The sequence below is a fragment of the Bubalus bubalis genome, chromosome 7, assembly GCF_019923935.1.
Source record: "Bubalus bubalis isolate 160015118507 breed Murrah chromosome 7, NDDB_SH_1, whole genome shotgun sequence".
Classification (NCBI taxonomy): Eukaryota; Metazoa; Chordata; class Mammalia; order Artiodactyla; family Bovidae; genus Bubalus; species Bubalus bubalis.
The window spans coordinates 105,500,672-105,519,370 of NC_059163.1; the positions used below are offsets into that span (position 1 = coordinate 105,500,672).

At 39.5% G+C, this 18,699-nt stretch overlaps 1 protein-coding gene across 3 annotated transcripts in view; it reads right to left on the minus strand.

Annotated features, from left to right (window-relative positions):
- The window catches only part of SMARCAD1 (SWI/SNF-related, matrix-associated actin-dependent regulator of chromatin, subfamily a, containing DEAD/H box 1), a 90,692-nt gene extending 72,623 nt beyond the window's left edge, over positions 1–18,069 (minus strand). For 2 of the 3 annotated variants that reach the window (XM_025290407.3, XM_006076537.4), the window contains exons 1-2: positions 17,915–18,069; positions 17,066–17,304 (exon numbers count right to left, since the gene is read on the minus strand). In XM_025290407.3, coding sequence (XP_025146192.1) covers positions 17,066–17,255 — 190 coding nt within the window. In that variant the 5' untranslated portion in view covers positions 17,256–17,304; positions 17,915–18,069. Of the gene's footprint in view, positions 1–17,065; positions 17,305–17,579; positions 17,818–17,914 lie in introns of those variants that run through there. The other variant, XM_025290406.3, reaches the window with a different exon arrangement.
- Positions 18,070–18,699: the final 630 nt, after the last annotated feature.

Sequence of the window (18,699 nt, forward strand, 5' to 3'; positions counted from 1 at the left end):
TCTGGAGGACAATAATACCAAAGAAGTTCTCCCAGTATTGTGAAAGTTCTGAGTCCCATGTCAGGCTTCCCAACCTGGGGATCTGGTAAAGGGACTGGGAATCCCCAGGAATTCTGACTTTGAAGGCCAGCAGGATTTGATTATAGGACTTCCACAGGACTGGGGGTAACAGACTTTACTCTTGGAGGGCACAAACAAAATCTTGAGAGTATCAAGATTCAGGCACAAGGAGCAGTGATCCCACAGGAGACTGAACTAGACCTACCTGCTACTGTTGGAAGGTCTCCTGTGGAAGTGTGGGTTGGCAATGGATGGCCGCAGGGACAAAGGCACTGACAGTAGCAGTCCTGGAAGGTGCCCCTTAGGATAAACCCTCTTGAAGGTTGCCATTAACCCTACCATAAAGCCCACAGAGGTTGAGTCGTCTCAGGCTAAATAACTAACAGGGAGGAAGCACAACCTCACACATCAGCAGATAATGGGATTAAAGTTTTACTGCCCACCACAGTAAGTCCCAGTTTTTCCCATGCCCAGTCCCTCCCATCAGGAAGCTTACACAAGCCTCAGCCTCATGCACCAGAAGGCAGACAGAAGCAAGAAGAACCACAATCCTGCAGCACTAGAACAAAAACCACATCACAGAAAGTTAACCAGAATGAAAAAGCAGAGGGTTATGTTCCAGATGAAAGGACTAGATAAAACCCCCTGAAAAACAACTAAATGAAGTGGGGACAGGCAACTTTCCAGAAAAAGAACTGAGAATAATGATAGTGAAGATGATCCAGGATCTCAGAAAAAGAATGGAGAAGATGCAAGAAATATTTACCAAAGACCCAGAAGAACTAAAGAATAAAGATGAACAATACACTAGAAGGAAGCAATAGCAAAATAACTGAGGCAGAAGAATGGGTAAGTGACCTGGAAGACAGAATGGTGGAAGTCACTGTTGCAGAACAGAATATAGAAAAAAAGAATGAAAAAGAATGAAGACAGCCTAAGAGCCTCTGCTGCTGCTGCTTCTAAGTCACTTCAGTCGTATCCGACTCTGTACGACCCATAAACAGCAGCCCACCAGGCTCTCCCATCCCTGGGATTCTCCAGGCAAGAACACTGGAGTGGGTTGCCATTTCCTTCTCCAGTGCATGAAAGTGAAAAGTGAAGGTGAAGTCGCTCAGTTGTGTCTGACCCTCAACGACCCCATGGACTGCAAGCCTTCCAGGCTCCTCCGTCCATGGGATTTTCCAGGCAAGAGCACTGGAGTGGGGTGCCATTGCCTTCTCCAGGGTTTCCAGAAAGAGAAGAGAGGGAGAAAGGACCTGAGGAAATATTTGAAAAGATAATAGCTGAAAACTTCCCTAAGATGGTAAAGGAAATAGTCAACCAAGTCTAGGAAGCACAGAGAATCCCAAGCAGGATAAACCCAAGGAGGAACAGACCAAGACACACAGTAATCAAAATGACAAAAGTTAAAGAGCAAGATAAAATATTAAAAGCAACAAGAGGAAAAATGACAACATACAAGGGAACTCTCATCGGGCTATATTAGCTGATTTCAACAGCAACTCTACAAGCCAGAAGGGAATGGCACAACATATTTAAAGTGGTGAAAGGGAAGAAACTACAACCAAGAGTACTCTACCCAGCAGGACACTTGTTCAGATTCAGTGGAAAAATAAAAAGCTTTCCAAACAAGCAAAAGTTAAGAGAATTCAGCACCACCAAACTAGCTTTACAACAAGTGTTATAGGAATTTCTCTAAGCAGTATGCACGAGAAGGAAAAAAATCTACACAAAATAAACCCCAAACAATAAAGAAAATGGTAATAGGATTGTATGCGTGTGTGTATGTGTGCGTGTGCGTGCGCTCAGTTGCTTCAGTCTTGTCCAACTCTTTCTGACCTTTTTGACTGAAGCCTACCAGGCTCCTCTCTCCATGGGATTCTCCAGGCAAGAATACTGGAGGGGGTTGCCATGCCCTCCTACAGGGGATCTTCCTAACCCAGGGACTGAACTTGCCATAATATTGATAATTACTTTAAACGTAAATGCATTAAATGCACCAACCAAAAGACAGACTGGCTGAATGAAGGAAAAGATATGCATGTATGCACTTCCACCTATCACATCACTCTACTTAACCCCTCAAATTGTACGTAATTATTTTATACTGTTAGGTTAATCATGTTTCCATTATGGCTTACAACTGTAATTCTTTTATTTTTTGTCTGGCTATTGGTTGTGAAAAGTGATAAACATCTTTTACTGTTGTGGAAAGAAAAAAAAAAAAATATATATATATATATACACATTAAACATGTATACTACCCTGAACCAAGTGGCACCCCCACAGCCTGATTGGCAAGTGACTAACAGCAGAGGAAATGGTTTGATAATATGGAGGAATGAGGGAAGATTATAATACAAAAGCATTTCTCAAACTAAGGACCTCTTTTAAACTTCTCACTTTTAAAAAAAATGAGGGCTCCACAAGAGTCTTTGCTTATGCTGGTTATATCTATAATATTTACCTCATCAGAAAATAGTAACTAAGAAAATGTTTAAGAATTTATTTATGACTTCCCTGGAGGTCCAGTGGTTAAAAATCCTCCTGTCAACGCTGGGGACATGAGTTCACTCCCTGGTCCAGGTAGATTCCACATGCTGCGGGGCAACTAAGCCTGTGTGTCACAACGAGAGAAGCCGCTGCAACGAGCGGCGGCGCACCACAACCAGAGAAGGCCTGAGTGCAGCAACGAAGACCCAGCACAACCATAAAGAAAACAAGAACAAAGGGAAGGAAGGAATTCTTAAAAAAAAAAAAGAAGAAAACTGTATTCCTTCCTCCCCCCATCCCTCAAATTAAGTGAGACAAGTAGCACTGTTTTAAATCTGTGAAGATTCCTGGTTTAATAGAAAGACAGCTAGATTCTCATATCTGTTTGTGCAATTATCTGTTGAAGTGTATTGTTTTCGTTTGCTTTACAAAGGAAATCATGCCTCACCACAGTTATATAGTTAAGGAAGGAATATTTTTTAAAAATAAAAAAGAGCCTTTTTACTTTACTGTGGGTATTTTTTGACAATGAACCCAAATTTGACAGATGGTAGTTTTTCTAAAGGTTGTTGCAATGTGGAGTCTGAAATGATGTGAACGAACTTTTCATTCTGTTACATTAAAACCTTCCAGTCAATCTTGCGCTTTAACAGCCCCTTAACCCACACATTATCTTTTTAAAGCACTGTGTGCATTCTCTTTTGGAAAATATTGGTTCACTCACTGATTAATGCATATCTTCCAAATGTTGACACGTCATTTTTTTTTTTTTTTACAAAAATGACATTCATTAATCTCACCACTGGTTTCTAAATATCTGGAGACTGTCAAAATCACATTTGTAGATATGTTTTCCAAAATTCAAAAGTTTTCTTTGAAACTAGAAATTTATCATTTGCATAAATACTGTCAAGTTGTTTCCCTCGATATCAGTTCATTTTTTTGGAAAAAAAAAAAAAAAAGTCTGTTAAATACCTGTCTACATAGTGTGGTTTGTCAGTCATTCTTTTAAATAAAAATGGTGCTCTGTAAAATAATGACAAGCTCAGTTCAAACTCAAAGCAACCGCTCAAATGCTTTCTCCTGAGACAACTACTGCACTCCAGCATGCAGCAAAGGGGAGTTCACATTTTGTTTCAAAAAATATTAAAATGGTGCCTACTGATAAAGGTCGATTTATTAAAAACTATTTTTACTGCTTCATCAAGAACATTCTTAAGTGAAACTGACATTTAAAAATTTTAAGGATACAATGGCAATTTAGAACAGCCTGGAATCTTGGCCTCAATTCACGCTAGGGTACCAGCAGTTTCACCTACCACTGCTTTTGCATCATCACTGCAAATACCAGCATAGTGAAAAAGGCTGCTGCTGCTGCTAAGTCGCTTCAGTCGTGTCCGACTCTGTGCGACCCCATAGACGGCCGCCCACCAAGCTCCCCCGTCCCTGGGGTTCTCCAGGCAAGAACACTGGAGTGGGTTGCCATTTCCTTCTCCAATGCATGAAAGTGAAAAGTGAAAGTGAAGTCGCTCAGTTGTGTCCGACTCTAGCGACCCCATGGACTGCAGCCCACCAGGCTCCTCCATCCAAGGGATTTTCCAGGCAAGAGTACTGGAGTGGGGTGCCATTGCCTTCTCCCATGATGTACTCTGCATATAAGTTAAATAAGCAGGGTGACAATATACAGCCTTGACGTACTCCTTTAATGATTTGGAACCAGTCTGTTGTTCCATGTCCAGGTCTAACTGTTGCTTCCTGACCTGCCTATAGGTTTCTCAATAGGCAGGTCAAGTGGTCTGGTATTCCCATCTCTTTCAGAATTTTCCACAGTTTATTGTGATCCACACAGTCAAAGGCTTTGGCATAGTCAATAAAGCAGCAATAGATATTTTTCTGGAACTCTCTTGCTTTTTCCATGATCCAGCGGATGTTGGCAATTTAATCTCTGGTTCCTCTGTCTTTTCTAAAACCAACTGAACATCTGGAAGTTCACAGTTCACGTATTGCTGAATCCTGGCTTGGAGAATTTTGAGCATTACTTTACTAACGTGTGAGATGAGTGCAATTGTGTGGTAGTTTGAGCATTCTTTGGCATTTCCTTTCTTTGGGATTGGAATGAAAACTGACCTTTTCCGGTCCTGTGGCCACTGCTGAGTTTTCCAAATTTGCTAGGAATATTGAGTGCAGCACTTTCACAGCATCATCTTTCAGGATTTCAAAGAGCTCAACTGGAATTCCATCACCTCCACTAGCTTGTTCGTAGTGATGCTTCCTAAAGCCTACCTGACTTCACATTCCAGGATGTCTGGCTCTAGGTGAGTGATCACACCATCATTATCATCTTGGTCGTGAAGATCTTTTTTGTACAGTTCTTGTATGTATTCTTGCCACTTCTTCTTAATATCTTCTGCTTCTGTCAGGTCCATACCATTTCTGTCCTTTATCGAGCCCATCTTTGAATGAAATGTTCCCTTGGTATCTCTAATTTTCTTGAAGAGATCTCTAGTCGTTCCCATTCTATTGTTTTCCTCTATTTCTTTGCATTGATCGCTGAAGGCAGCTTTCTTATCTCTCCTTGCAATTTTTTGGAACTCTGCATTCAAATAGGTATATCTTTCCTTTTCTCCTTTGCTTTTTGCTTCTCTTCTTTTCACATTTGTAAGGCCTCCCCAGACAGCCATTTTGCTTTTTTGCATTTCTTTTCCATGGGCATGGTCTTGATCCCTGTCTCCTGTACAATGTCACGAACCTCATTCCATAGTTCATCAGGCACTCTGTCTATCAGATCTAGTCCCTTAAATCTATTTCTCACTTCCACTGTATAATCATAAGGGATTTGATTTAGGTCATACCTGAATGGTCTAGTGGTTTTCCCTACTTTCTTCAATTTAAGTCTGAATTTGGCAATAAGGAGTTCATGATCTGAGCCAGTCAGCTCCTGGTCTTGTTTTTGTTGACTGTATAGAGCTTCTCCATCTTTGGCTGCAAAGAATATAATCAGTCTGATTTTGGTGTTGACCATCTGGTGATGTTCATGTGTAGAGTCTTCTCTTGTGTTGTTGGAAGAGGGTGTTTGCTATGACCAGTGCATTTTCTTGGCAAAACTCTATCAGTCTTTGCCCTGCTTCATTCCGTATTCCAAGGCCAAACTGGCCTGTTACTCCAGGTGTTTCTTGACTTCCTACTTTTGCATTCCAGACCCCTATAATGAAAAGGACATCTTTTTGGGGTGTTAGTATTAAAAGGTCTTGTAGGCCTTCATAGAACCGTTCAACTTCAGTTTCTTCAGCGTTACTGGTTGGGGCATAGACTTGGATTACTGTGATACTGAATGGAGCTACCCCACGCCCGAGGCCAGGGGCGGCAGCCAGGAGGAGCAACCCCATGTCCAAGAAGCGGTGGCTGCAGGGGCGCAGGAAGGCCTAGAGGAGCGATTCCATGTTCAAGGTGAGGAGGGGTGGCGATGAGGAGATACCTCTTGTCCAAGGTAAGGAATAGCAGCTGCACTTTGCAGGAACAGCAGCTGCGCTTTGCTGGAGCAGCTGTGAAGAGATACCCCATGTCCAAGGTAAGAGAAACCCAAGTAAGACAATAGGTGTTGCAAGATGGCATCAGAGGGCAGACAGACTGAAACCATACTCACAGAAGCTAGTCAATCTAATCACACTAGGACCACAGCCTTGTCTAACTCAATGAAACTAAGCCATGCCCATGAGGCCACCCAAGACGGGTGGGTCATGGTGGAGAGGTCTGACAGAATGTGGTCCACTGGAGAAGGGAATGGCAAACCACTTCCTATTCTTGCCTTGAGAACCCCATGAACAGTATGAAAAGGCAAAAGGATAGGATACTGAAAGAGAAACTCCCCAGGTCAGTAGGTGCCCAATATGCTACTGGAGATCAGTGGAGAAATAACTCCAGAAAGAATGACGGGATGGAGCCAAAGCAAAAACAATACCCAGTTGTGGATGTGACTGGTGATAGAAGCAAGGTCCAATTCTGTAAAGAGCAATATTGCTAGGAACCTGGAATGTCAGGTCCATGAATCAAGGCAAATTGGAAGTGGTCAAACAAGAGATGACAAGAGTGAACGTCAACATTCTAGGAATCAGTGAACTGAAATGGACTGGAATGGGTGAATTTAACTCAGATGACCATTATATCTACTACTGTGGGCAGGAATCCCTTAGAAGATATGGAGTACCCATCATGATCAACAAAAGAGTCCGAAATGCAGTACTTGGATGCAATCTCAAAAACGACAGAATGATCTCTGTTCATTTCCAAGGCGAACCATTCAATTCTCCATTAGTGGTGTGCAAACAGAAGACAAACTTATATCCTAAATTTTTCCAGTATACATTTATTTATTTTCATACTTAAGTCTACCATAACACAAAAGAAGGATTTAAACACCTGCCACTGATTCTACCTTTCCAAGGGATCCCAGATCAAAAACTATTCAAAAGAAAAAAATCACTGCCAGGAGATTATGAATTCACGCTGAAAAGTCTACATCAATTTGTTAATCACAAATAAAGGTGATGCCCAAGTAGAATGAAAACACTTAAACCTTTGATTCTGTCCCGTAGACTTATGTAAGTGTGCCTTTTTGCCATTTTGATATTCTAATTGTGTACTGTTCTACATGATTCAATTCTCTAATATGGCAACTGACTTTCAAGGCCGTTCTTTTCAAGGCTCTTCCTAGTGAAGCACATCATACAACTGCCCCTTTAAAAGGTTTATTACCAAAAAAACAAATAATAAATTCTGGACAGTCTTGGGCTTCCCTGGTGGCTCAGTGGTAAAGAATCTGCCTGCCAGTGGAGGAGACCTGGGTTCGATCCCACATGCCAAGGAGCAACTAAGCCTGTGTGCCCCAACTGCTGAGCCTGTGCTCTAGAGCCTGCAAGCCTGTGTGCTCTAGAGCCTGTGCTCTGCAACAAGAGCAGCCACCACAATGAAAAGCCTGTGCACCACACCTTAGAAAGAAGCCCCTGCTCACCACAAAAAAGCCTGCACGGCGATGTAAGACCCAGTGCAGCCAAAAATAAAAATTAAAAAAATTAAGAAAATACAATCTGGACAGTCTTAATTTGAATGACATAGTAGACAGGGATCTTCAGCATCTTAGATAAATCAAATATCTCTGATGAAAGCTCTCGAAAAAGACAAGGAATACACTAAAAGATTGAAGAGCAGTTTCTTATACACTAGCTTAAAATGAGAAAGAAGAAACATTTCGGGCTTAAGCCAAAAGAAAAGGTAAAGATAAATAGAAAAAATGTAAAGGAAAGAGTCATGTGATTTATAATGGGCAAGGTCAAAGTGTTAAACCTGAAAAGTACTTTTTAATAAGAATTTATATCTACATTAAAAACATAACTGACATGTACAAATGAATTCTAATAATGAAATGCATAAACATGGCAGGATACATAGAGCAAAAAGTCAAAAGAGACAAATATGAGGCTTTAATTGTCTTGTCTAAACTCTTAATAGAAAAGGCAGCACCAAAATAATTAAGATATAAAAAGATATTTTTTAAACTATTTTGATTGGTACCCACTGTAAGAGACACATTATGGATTATGACCCTAAACACACAAATCACTAGTTATATAACAAAGGCCTCATAGGCTTTACTGTTATACTCTGATAATTTTCTATTTGTTGTATCTATGAAAAATAAGTTATATGCATTCAGCCAGGATCCAAGAAACTGACTTTATGACATGTTCGTAATCCAGTTTGAAAAAAATGATATAAATAATAACTCATTATTTTTGACATATAAGTAAATCTGTAATTAGATTATGCATTTTCAAGTACTCAGAACTTTTACAGAAATTCTTTAGTAGGCCAAAAAGAATATCTCAGTAAATTCATCAAAGATGAAATATTACAGACTACATTCTCTGGTCACAAAAAGTAAAGTTGGAAATAAATGTTAATAATAATGTTGAAGCAAAATTTCAGTTACTTGGAAATTAAAACAACAAATAAACAAGAAAAACAAAAGAAACCACTCCTTTAAACTCTCAGGTCCAACAAGAAGAAAAAGCAAAAACATATTAAAATCTACAGTACAGGAATACCTCTTTTCTTGCATTTCACAGATATAGTGCTTTTTTTTTTTTTTTTTTTTTACACATTGAAGGTTGATGGCACCATATGTTGAACAAGGTTACTGACATTTTTTCCAACAGCATTTGCTCACTTCATGTCTCTCTGCCATATTTTGGTAATACTTCTTGTAACATTTCAAATATCTTATGGTGATGTTTGTTACGGCGATCAGTCACCAGTGATCCTTGATATTACTGTTGTAATTGTTTTAGGTGCCCCAAAAGCACCCATATAAAATGGCAAACTTAACTGATAAAACATTTTATGTGTTTTGACTGCTCCACCCACCTGCCGCTTCCTTCATCACTTTCCCCCTCTTCCAGCTTCCCTATTCCTTAAGACACAACAATAAATTAGGTCAGACACTTAACCCTCCAATGGCCTCTAAGTATTCAAGAGAAAGGAAGAGTTGCACATTCCTCTCTCTAAATAAAAAGATGGAAATGTTTAAGGTTAGTGAGAAGGCAGGTCAAAAGCCAAGACAGGCTGGAAGTTAGGCCTCTTGCAGCAGTTAGCCAAGACGTGAATGCAAAGGCAAAGTTCTGGAAGGAAATTAGAAATTCTACTCTAGTCAATCTACAAACAAGAAGCCAAACAGCTTTACTGCTGATATGGAGAAACTTTCAGTGGTCTGGATAAAAGGTTAAACCAGCCTCAGCATTCCCTTAAGCCATCTCTTCCTTTCTAGGAAGGCTGAGAGAGGTGAGGAAGTTGCAAGGAAAAAAGTTTGAAGCTTGAAGAAGTTAGTTCATAAGGCTGAAGGAAAGTAGTTGTCTCCATAACATACAAGTGCATGATGAAGCAGATAGTGCTGATGTAGAAACTGCAGCAAGATATCCAGAAGATTTAGCTAAGATAATTAAGCAAAGTGGCTACATTAAACAAGAAAAGTTTCAGCGTCAACCAAACAACCTTCTAATGGAAGAAGGTTCCATCTAGGACCTCCAGAGCTAGAGAGGAGAAGTCAATGCCTGGCTTAAAAGGATAGGCTGAGTCTCCTGTTAAGGGCTAATGTAGCTGGTGACTTTAGTTGAAACCACTGCTAATTTATCATGCCTGAAAATCTTAAGGTTCTTAAGAATTATGCTAAATCTACTCTGCCTATGCTCTATAAATAAATGGAACAAAGCCTGGATGACAGAACAGTTGTTTAAAACATTGCCTACTAAGAATTTTAAACCCACTGTTGTTACACCTACTGCTCAAAAAAATGACTGCTTTCAAAATGTGACTGCTCAGGGAATTCCCCAGTGGTCCAGTGGTTAGAACTCTGGGTTTTCACTGGTGAGGGCCTGATTCAATCCCTGTATAGGGAACTAAGATCCCACAGATGTGAAAGAAGAAAATATGGATGGATATATTTATAATGTGGTAGGGAATGGCTTTCTTTTATCAGTTCTGATCGGGACCTAAAACCATAAGCCTTAAAGAAAAAGAAGAACAAACTGACCATTTAAAAATGGAAAACTTCTCTGTTGTAAACAACAAACAGAATTAAAAGACTGGAATAAAAAAAAAAAACAAAGCAATTTAATTGTTCATTAGCCTTTTAAAGATTAGAAAGGTTTGCAATATTCTGGCCTGGTATGAAAAAGCAGACATCTGAAAACCAGCCTGTAGTCTAGTGCAAACTGGTAAAACTATTATGATGGGTTATTTGGCAATTACTAAAATATTAGTTCATATTCCTTCTAACATGACAATTTCATTTCCCAGAATTTTCCCACAGACTGTACACAGGCAAAAACATCAATATAAAAGAATGGTCACTACAGCATTCTTTAAAACAAAAAGAGGAAATAAACCAAAACAACCAATGTCTATTAACACGGAACTATATAAATTATAATACATCAATGTATAAGACATACTGTAGTCACTAAAAACAATTCAAATATAGCATATTTTATATCAACATGGAAAATATAAAAAAAATCTACTTTGAGGGGACTTCCCTGGCAGTCCAGTGGTTAAGAGACTGCACTTCCACTGCAGTAGGCATGTGTTTAATACCCAACTGGGCAACTAAGCACATGCAGCATGGCATTCGGGGGACCCTCCCTCAAAATCTACTTTTTAGTCAATAGTGAGCTGCATTACAATATACAGAATACTATTTTATCTAAAAAAAAAACCAAAAAACCAACAACCTAGAATACCTATAGGTAGGGAAAAAAATGAACAAATGAAAAGAACACCAACACTAAATGAAAAGATTACATTCGAGTCTCTCCATTACACAATTGTTATAATCATTTTTTATATAACACTTTATTTTGAAGAAAGCAGCACAAAAACTAAAAAGGTAGAAAAGGAAAACATAGACAAAAAATGTACATTTAAAATGAATTTAAGACATTTAGACTCACAGTACTTTCTATTAGAACAATTGAGCACTAATCTTTTTAACAAATACGACTCTTCAACGAATACTAGCAGACATTAGGAAACCAGAATTTCTATCCAAAGATAAAATGAGGATTCACATTTTGGCCACACACACTTAAGAGGACTCAGTAGTTAAAGTATCACTCAACAGTTAAAGAATCGTGAGGTTAAAATGATACGTGCAGCTTCATCATTCAAATGATCTTATTCATTTTGATTTCAGAGAACAAATAGACAAAGGAAGTGAAGTCCAAAAGCGATAATTTAAGATTGTAGAATTTGTAAGTGGCAGAGCATTGCTCCTTGGAAATCTTTTCACAATTAAAAAATTTTTTCCTCTTACTTATTAACAACAGTTACTTTCAACATGATGACCACACCAAAATGGCAGCCACTATAGAAGACTGACTATTTCATTAAGAAATTTATCAAGCATACACTAAAGCTTTCCTCCATTCCACCCTCAGAACCACCTATGAATCATCTATTTTTCTCTTTTACTCCCATTCCCCTGGGTAAAATGTGTCTTAATTTTTTCTCAAAGTTAAACAATCCAGCTACAGTTGCACTCCTACCTCCCTGACGCCTCTCATCAGATACCACCCCCTGTCTTTCATCCTTTCCCCCTCCACTAGCTTCTTTCCCTCAGCTAAAAAAATATGCTCAATTTTCAATGTTCCTCAGACATCTTTTCTTGACATTATTTCCTCATCAAGCTGTTCTCTTTCCCTTGTTGGAATAGGAGTCTTCATCTGCTTAGTTTTCTATTGAAACTGCTATGGGCCAACAGGAACTTTAATTTCAAAGGAAAGAGGTCTCTGATCAGATCTCACTCAAACTGATTTCTCTGCAACATTTGATACTGTTCACTATACACCACCAACGTGGAAACTCTTTCTTTTGCTTTCAGGGTATTACCATTTGCTTACTATTCTGTCATCCTTTATATCTTTCATTGGTGTCCCTTCCTTTATCCATTTTTTAAATACTGATGCTTCTATCTATTTTGTTTAGGACATTTTTTTGGGGGGGTGGGTAACTACCACAAGGATGACTTCGAAGTTGATTTCTCATATTCCAACCATTCTCTGAGCCCTAAACTCCAATGTTCAACCCTCTACTAGACCTTGCTACTAAAACATACACAAATTCAACATGTTTTGGTATCTACCTCTTAATCCTGCTGCCTAATTCAGCTGATAGTGCTACTCACTCAGCTGTCCAAGCAAGGAACATCTGCATTACTTTTAAATCCTCCACATTTAACTGATCATCAAATATCATCATATACATATCATATAAAACATCTCTAAACTGCCTCCTCTGTCATTTCCCTATATTTAGGCTTCAATTATTGCAACAGTTTCATTGCTATTTCTCCCATACTGAAATGTTCTATATAATGTATACCAAATAAAGTCCATTCTCCCTGGGAGAGCATATAAATAGGCCTCTCAAAACCCACCAGTTTCTGTTTCTAAATCTTTTCTGCTTCATGCATACTACCCTATACCTCCTCTTCCATAGATAACTTCACCTATTCCATTCACATACCACATTCCAAGGCAACATGCTTTTATCCCTTGTTCACTGAATAAGCAATGAGTCATTGTTTAGTGTTCACTCAGTCATTTCTCTATGATTTTTCCTGATTCTCTGCAGAAAGAAGGAATAATTTAATCACTGTGAATTAGACTGTGGTCCTACACTGCTTAATATCTTCCCTTATTACAAGTTACCACATTGTGCTATTTTAACCATATATATTTATGTGTTCTTTCCTCTTGGTGCTCCTTGAAGATCATGCTTAGCTCAATGTTTTATTCTTTATGCATAGAAGAGTAGATTCTCTCCTCTCACTCATTTGTCACTGCTTTATTCTCTCCAAACCTGCTATGCTCCCAGAAAAGTACAATAAAAAAGAAAATGTAAGTAGTAACGAATGATAACTCCAGGCATTAATGAGAGTAAAATAAACCGAGGTGGGGGGAGGCGACCCACAGGTTAAGTGTATGCCCTCATAGCCAAAGGCTGGATTAAGGGAGCCTGCCCTCTATCAAAGGTAGTTTCAAGTATCCCAGGCTAAAGATGACTGATGGCTATGGCACTGTTTCACGATCATAAAGAGGAAGAGGGACATTTAAAAATATGTACAAAGTACTATTATCACCTATTCATCATTCAATACTCCTTTTTTCAACGCATACTTTGAATGCCTACTATACACCAATCACTGTTCTGAGCAATGGGGATGGACAGACAGGTAAACCAGGTCTTTGCTCTCACAGATCTTACTTTCTAATAAGTGGAATATAAATACATAATGCAAAGTTAGTGATGGATACTATACAGAAAAATACAGTAAAGGGGGTGAGGGTTGCTACTTTAGAGAGTAATCAAGGAAAGACCTTCTTAAAAAAAGGTAACATTTCACTAAGTCCTAATGCAACAGTAGAGTCACATGTAGATAACAAGAGAAAGCGTCTTGGAGGCAGATGGAAAAGCATATAGGAAGATGAAAAGATTGAATGGGGTTTGGCATATTCAAGGAACAGTGTCCCTGTGGCACCGTAACTGAAGGGGAGTGGTATAAAATAAAATCTTAACTCTTAGGTAATATAACTGGATTATCTGAGAAAGAGTGATAACAGGTAATTTTAACCACATACAATTTCCATCCTGTAGGTGGACTCAGACCCTAAAACTGATGTAAATAAACAAATGTAGCCTAATTCTACATAATAAGAGTAAATTACCGGTTGATGATAAAGAAAGGTCAATATTCATATCCCACTGATGATACATCCACTGATTTCCCAATGTCCATATTCAGTCTGATCTTAAATCCAGTTTTAGTGTGTTGACCTCTCCTCGGAACCGTGTGTACACACGCTCGATTGTGTCTGGTTCTTTAGAACCCCATGGACTGTAGCCCACCAGACTCCTCTGTCCATGGGATTCTCCAGGCAAGAATACTGGAGTGGGTTGCCATTCCCTTCTCCAGGAGATCTTCCCAACTCAAGGATCGAACCAGGGTCTCTTATGTCTCCTGCACTGGCAGGCAGGGTTCTTTACTACTACCGCCACCTGGGAAGCCAGGGGCCCAAGGCCTGATGTTTAATTCAGCACCCCTCTCCCCCCATGCTAAGTTAAGCTGCTTTTGGTCTACTGCTTAACTGGCAGGCTCCCCTTGTGGCTCAGCTGGTAAAGAATCTGCCTGCAACGTGGGAGACCTGGGTTCAATCCCTGGGTTGGGAAGATCCCCTGGAGAAGGGAAAGGCTACCTACTCCAGTATTTTGGCCTGGAGAATTCCAGGGACTGTATAGTCCAAGGGGTCAGAGAGTTGGACATGAGCAATTCTCACTTTCAAACTCAGGGCAGGACCTTTGATTCTCATTTGAATTTTTAAAGGCATACCCAAGGTCTTACAGCGGGTACTTCATACCTATTCTAATGTATAGAACTATCTTTATTCCCCTCAATTACTTAAACTAAGATCCTTAACATTCATTTTATCTCATTCCTACACAAGGACCCAGATGTAAAATCTTGTACTTTCTCACTCTGAAACTCTTAAGCCTTGTTCTTCTGTTTGTACTGCCACTGCTGTTTGGATTAAAAGAGCTTCCCAAATGATTTCTCTCCCTTTAAACACTACACTCTAGCAATACATAGGTTTCATGACTGCCAGGCTGATTTTTTTTTTTTACAAAGCAAGTTTCTTTCATTATTTTACCCTAGGGCTTCCCTGGTGGCTCAGTGGTAGAGAATCTGCAAACCAATGCAGGAGACTTGGGTTCGATCCTTGGGTCAGGAAGATCCCCTAGAGAAGGAAATGACAACCCACTCCAGCACTCTTGCCTGGGAAATCTCACAGACAGAGGAGCCTCGTGGGCTACAGTCCCTGGGGCTGCAAATATTCAGACACGACTTAGCGACTAAATAAGTACCTCTGGAGTACCTATAATATTAAGTCTAAACTTTGCCTTACTTTTCAAGATTCTCAAAAATCTACAGGATCAATTACAATAATCTTTTCAGTAAGCAAAGCTCTCTCTTCCGAGTAGGATGAATCCTTACCACTCCTGGAACAAACTTGATTTTTGTAATTCCCAAGTGTCATTAAGACTTACCCCACAATTTCTAAAGGCAATCTCAGTTTTAAAAGGAATTTACATATGGAAGTCCAAATAAAGAGAAAAGAAGTGAAGTCTCCTTAGAGAAAAAAAGGAAAGCAGAAAAAACACCTTCTGATTAGAAAAAAAAAACTAAAAATTTTACATTACTGATAAATAACTGAAACCTTTCATTAAATTCCACTTTACAAAGTGTTTTATTTTAGAGATGAAAAAACTGTGGATCTCAGAAAATCTGAGTTACTTCTCCAATGTCTCATTTAACTAAAATTAAGAAGCAGAGGCTCCCAAGGACTCAACATCCCATGCCTACACCCTGGCTTTTCCTTCCCTAACCACAGAATAAACAGATTAAAATATTTACTGTTAAAATATTAAAGTACCTGGATGTTTAGACATTAATGACAGCATGTTATGCAAACCAAATTATCTGCTGAAAGAATGCACACAGGGATGTCACTCGTGCTTAAATCTTTCAGTGCTCTGAATTTAGGTTAAGTTCAAAATTCTTCAGATAAACAAAGCCTTTCAAAATTTGATTCCTAATTACCAGTTAGTCAAATCTACCAAATTGTTCCATCAAGTTCCAATTACCCCTAAGTATTTAAATTGTTATTCTAATGATATCTTGTAGGGACTGTCTTCAATGTTATATTTAAGTAGAACAGCAAACAAAATGGGGATATCAAGGGTAAAGACAAATGTTACTTATTCTGTAATTTAAAAGGTGCTTATGAAATACTGAGCTTTACACTAAAAAGGGTATTAGTGAAATAAACATTAAAATATAACTTCTAATATTTTCCTTTTATCCTTCATAAGAAACTGAGAGACATAAATGATTAAAAGTTTAAGTTCAAGAATTAGATTGCTTGGATTTGAGCTCTGGTTCTACCAACTTCCCAACTTTACCTACCAGGTCTCATTTCTTCAAAATGTGGATAATATCGTGTAGACCTGTTTTAATAAGAGAATATGAACCACTCACCCTTATGACTAAAACATAGCAGCAGTTCAAATATATACTAATAGTTAACTGTCAGAAGAACACAGATTAAGATGGGAATGATAATTTTTGGCTTTCTCAAACCCTACTGTTCGTAACAATTTACTGAAGAGGTTAAAAAAATGAAGAACCACCATGAAGAACACCAATTATTGGGACTTCCCCTGTTGTCCAATGGTTTAGACTTCAAATGCCAATGCAGAGGTGTGGGTTCAGATCCCTGGTCAGGGAGCTAAGATCCCAGATCCATTGAGGTCAAAAACTGGAAACATAGAAGCAATATTATAACAAATTCAATATAGATTAAAAAAAAAACGGTCCATTAAAAAAAAAACTCAAAGGAAAAAAAATTATTCATATGCACTTAGGAAGTCAGGTGGTTGGCAAAATCTGAATGTAACCTGCTCTTCATTTGTTCATAGACGTTTTCTTCAGGCACCTTGAATAAAGTCTTAGCTCACAGCAGGTTATCAATTTTTTTTTGGAGAAATACTGGAATGAATTTAAATGTGTGGCAATAACAGCCTCAAAATCTATCATAGGACTGAATCACCTAGTTCTTTTTCCCATAGCTGCCATTCTGACCTAAATTCTGATTTTAGCTGCCATCACTGGGCCGTATTTAAGAACTTACGCAAAAGTGAAACAACTATGGACGGATAATCAGTTGGAGGTACATGGCGCCTATGGCAGTCCCAAAGCTGCATGTAAAAGGGCATGGTGAAGGACAATGCATCAGTATGTATGATATCAAGAACAAAAATCAGAATCTCTTCTGCTTTTCTTCTTAAAAAACAAAAACAAGAAACTCTCTTGATGCTGTATCAATTTCCAACCTCGTAACTCACCTGTTTTTTCAGTTACATCTGAATCAGGGGTGCCTGCCCTGCTAACTTCCCCTTCAGCATTCTCCTCTTCAGCACTAAGAGAAATTGGTGAAGAAGGGCCAGGCTGGGAGGGTTGAGGGGTTGCTTCGGGCGCTTCCTCAATCTTATTTCTTTTCTCAAAGCGAAAACGGTCCAGGTTGAAAAGATTCATATTGATATAAACTACCACTTCGTGGGGTTTGGCGCTTTAGGTGAACTATCTGCAGGGAGGAAATAAAAAGAGAAAAAGAGGCCATGAAAACAATATAAAATACAAAGCCACAGCAGTTCATTCCCAAGGCAATTAAGTGCCCGCAAATATGCCAGTGGCTCAGCGTGACTATTATGGCTGCGCTTCATTGTTAGGCCATAACAATCAGGTGGACAGGGGTATCCTTTTAAAATTTTCCATTGCTTTTTTTCCACTCCCTGTCTCCCCCACCCCCGCCCTTCCTTCCTAGAACCACACGCTGACCCTCGCGCAACCTCCTCTTACCCCAGCACGCGCGGGCACGTTCCCCACGCTAACTCCCCTGCGGGCCGCGCGCCCGCCCACAGTGAGAGAGACTCCCTGTACTAAGATGCTCCCTGCCTCGAGAAAGGACGTGCCGGGGCCCGTGCCTCGACACTGCAGGGACACAAAGGGGCCAAAGCAAGGGAGCGGCGGAGGCCGTGGTGGCGGGCACCCGCCCGGAAGTTGACGCGGCGCGAGCCCAGCTGAGAGGAAGCTGATAGGATCAAGAAAACACAGGGAAGATTCCGAAGTGCAGACTGCTGAGGCATCTCTTTCAACGATCGCTTGCTCTCTATCACTCTCCCCCTAGTACTTACAGTCTTGCAACTTCGGTGCGCTTAACAAAGAATGAAAAGCAAAAATAATTCTTGGCGTGCAGCGACGGTAGCCGGGCCGGGACCTTCTAAAACAGCACGGAGAAGCCCAATGAGCGCGTAGTGATGACGCAACACGCAACCTAGGCTTTTCTCTTCCCCAGCGACGTGCGAGGGGAAAAATGTCTAGGCGCGCGCCGTTGTCATGGTAACCCGTATCCGCCTCTTTCCCTTGGAAGCGCGCTTGTGGCCTGTCTCTCCAGGTTAGCCAGAAAGTTCTTAAGTAGAACAATAATAAATAACACAATGACAATAAATAGACTTATAAGAATATTTAATATAATATCTGACATATTATAATCTATACATTTATATAATCTGTAAACAGTATAACACCGTTGTTCTAAAGGCATTAGGTATAATCGCAACCCTTTCAAGAAGCCTGTTTTTATAAAACAAGGAAACTGAGGCCTGCAGATGTTAAGTAGTGAAGAGGGAAAATCGAGGTATGTTGAATTTAAAAGCGTATTAACTGCCTCTGCACTGTTGGTGGGATTATTCCTAGAGTGGAATATGACAATTCACGTATCTTGATAGAAGTATTAACTTAAGAATATTTCCTCTCTTTGCTCCAACATTAAAATAAACAGTTTTTGAATCGTAATTTGATCCCCTGGTTGGCATTTACCTTGAAGAATTTCTATAAGTAATTCTTCTGCCAAATACATTGGTCGTTGTAAACAAATTAGCACTGTTTTTAAATCAGTGTTTTGAATTGTGTAACGTAA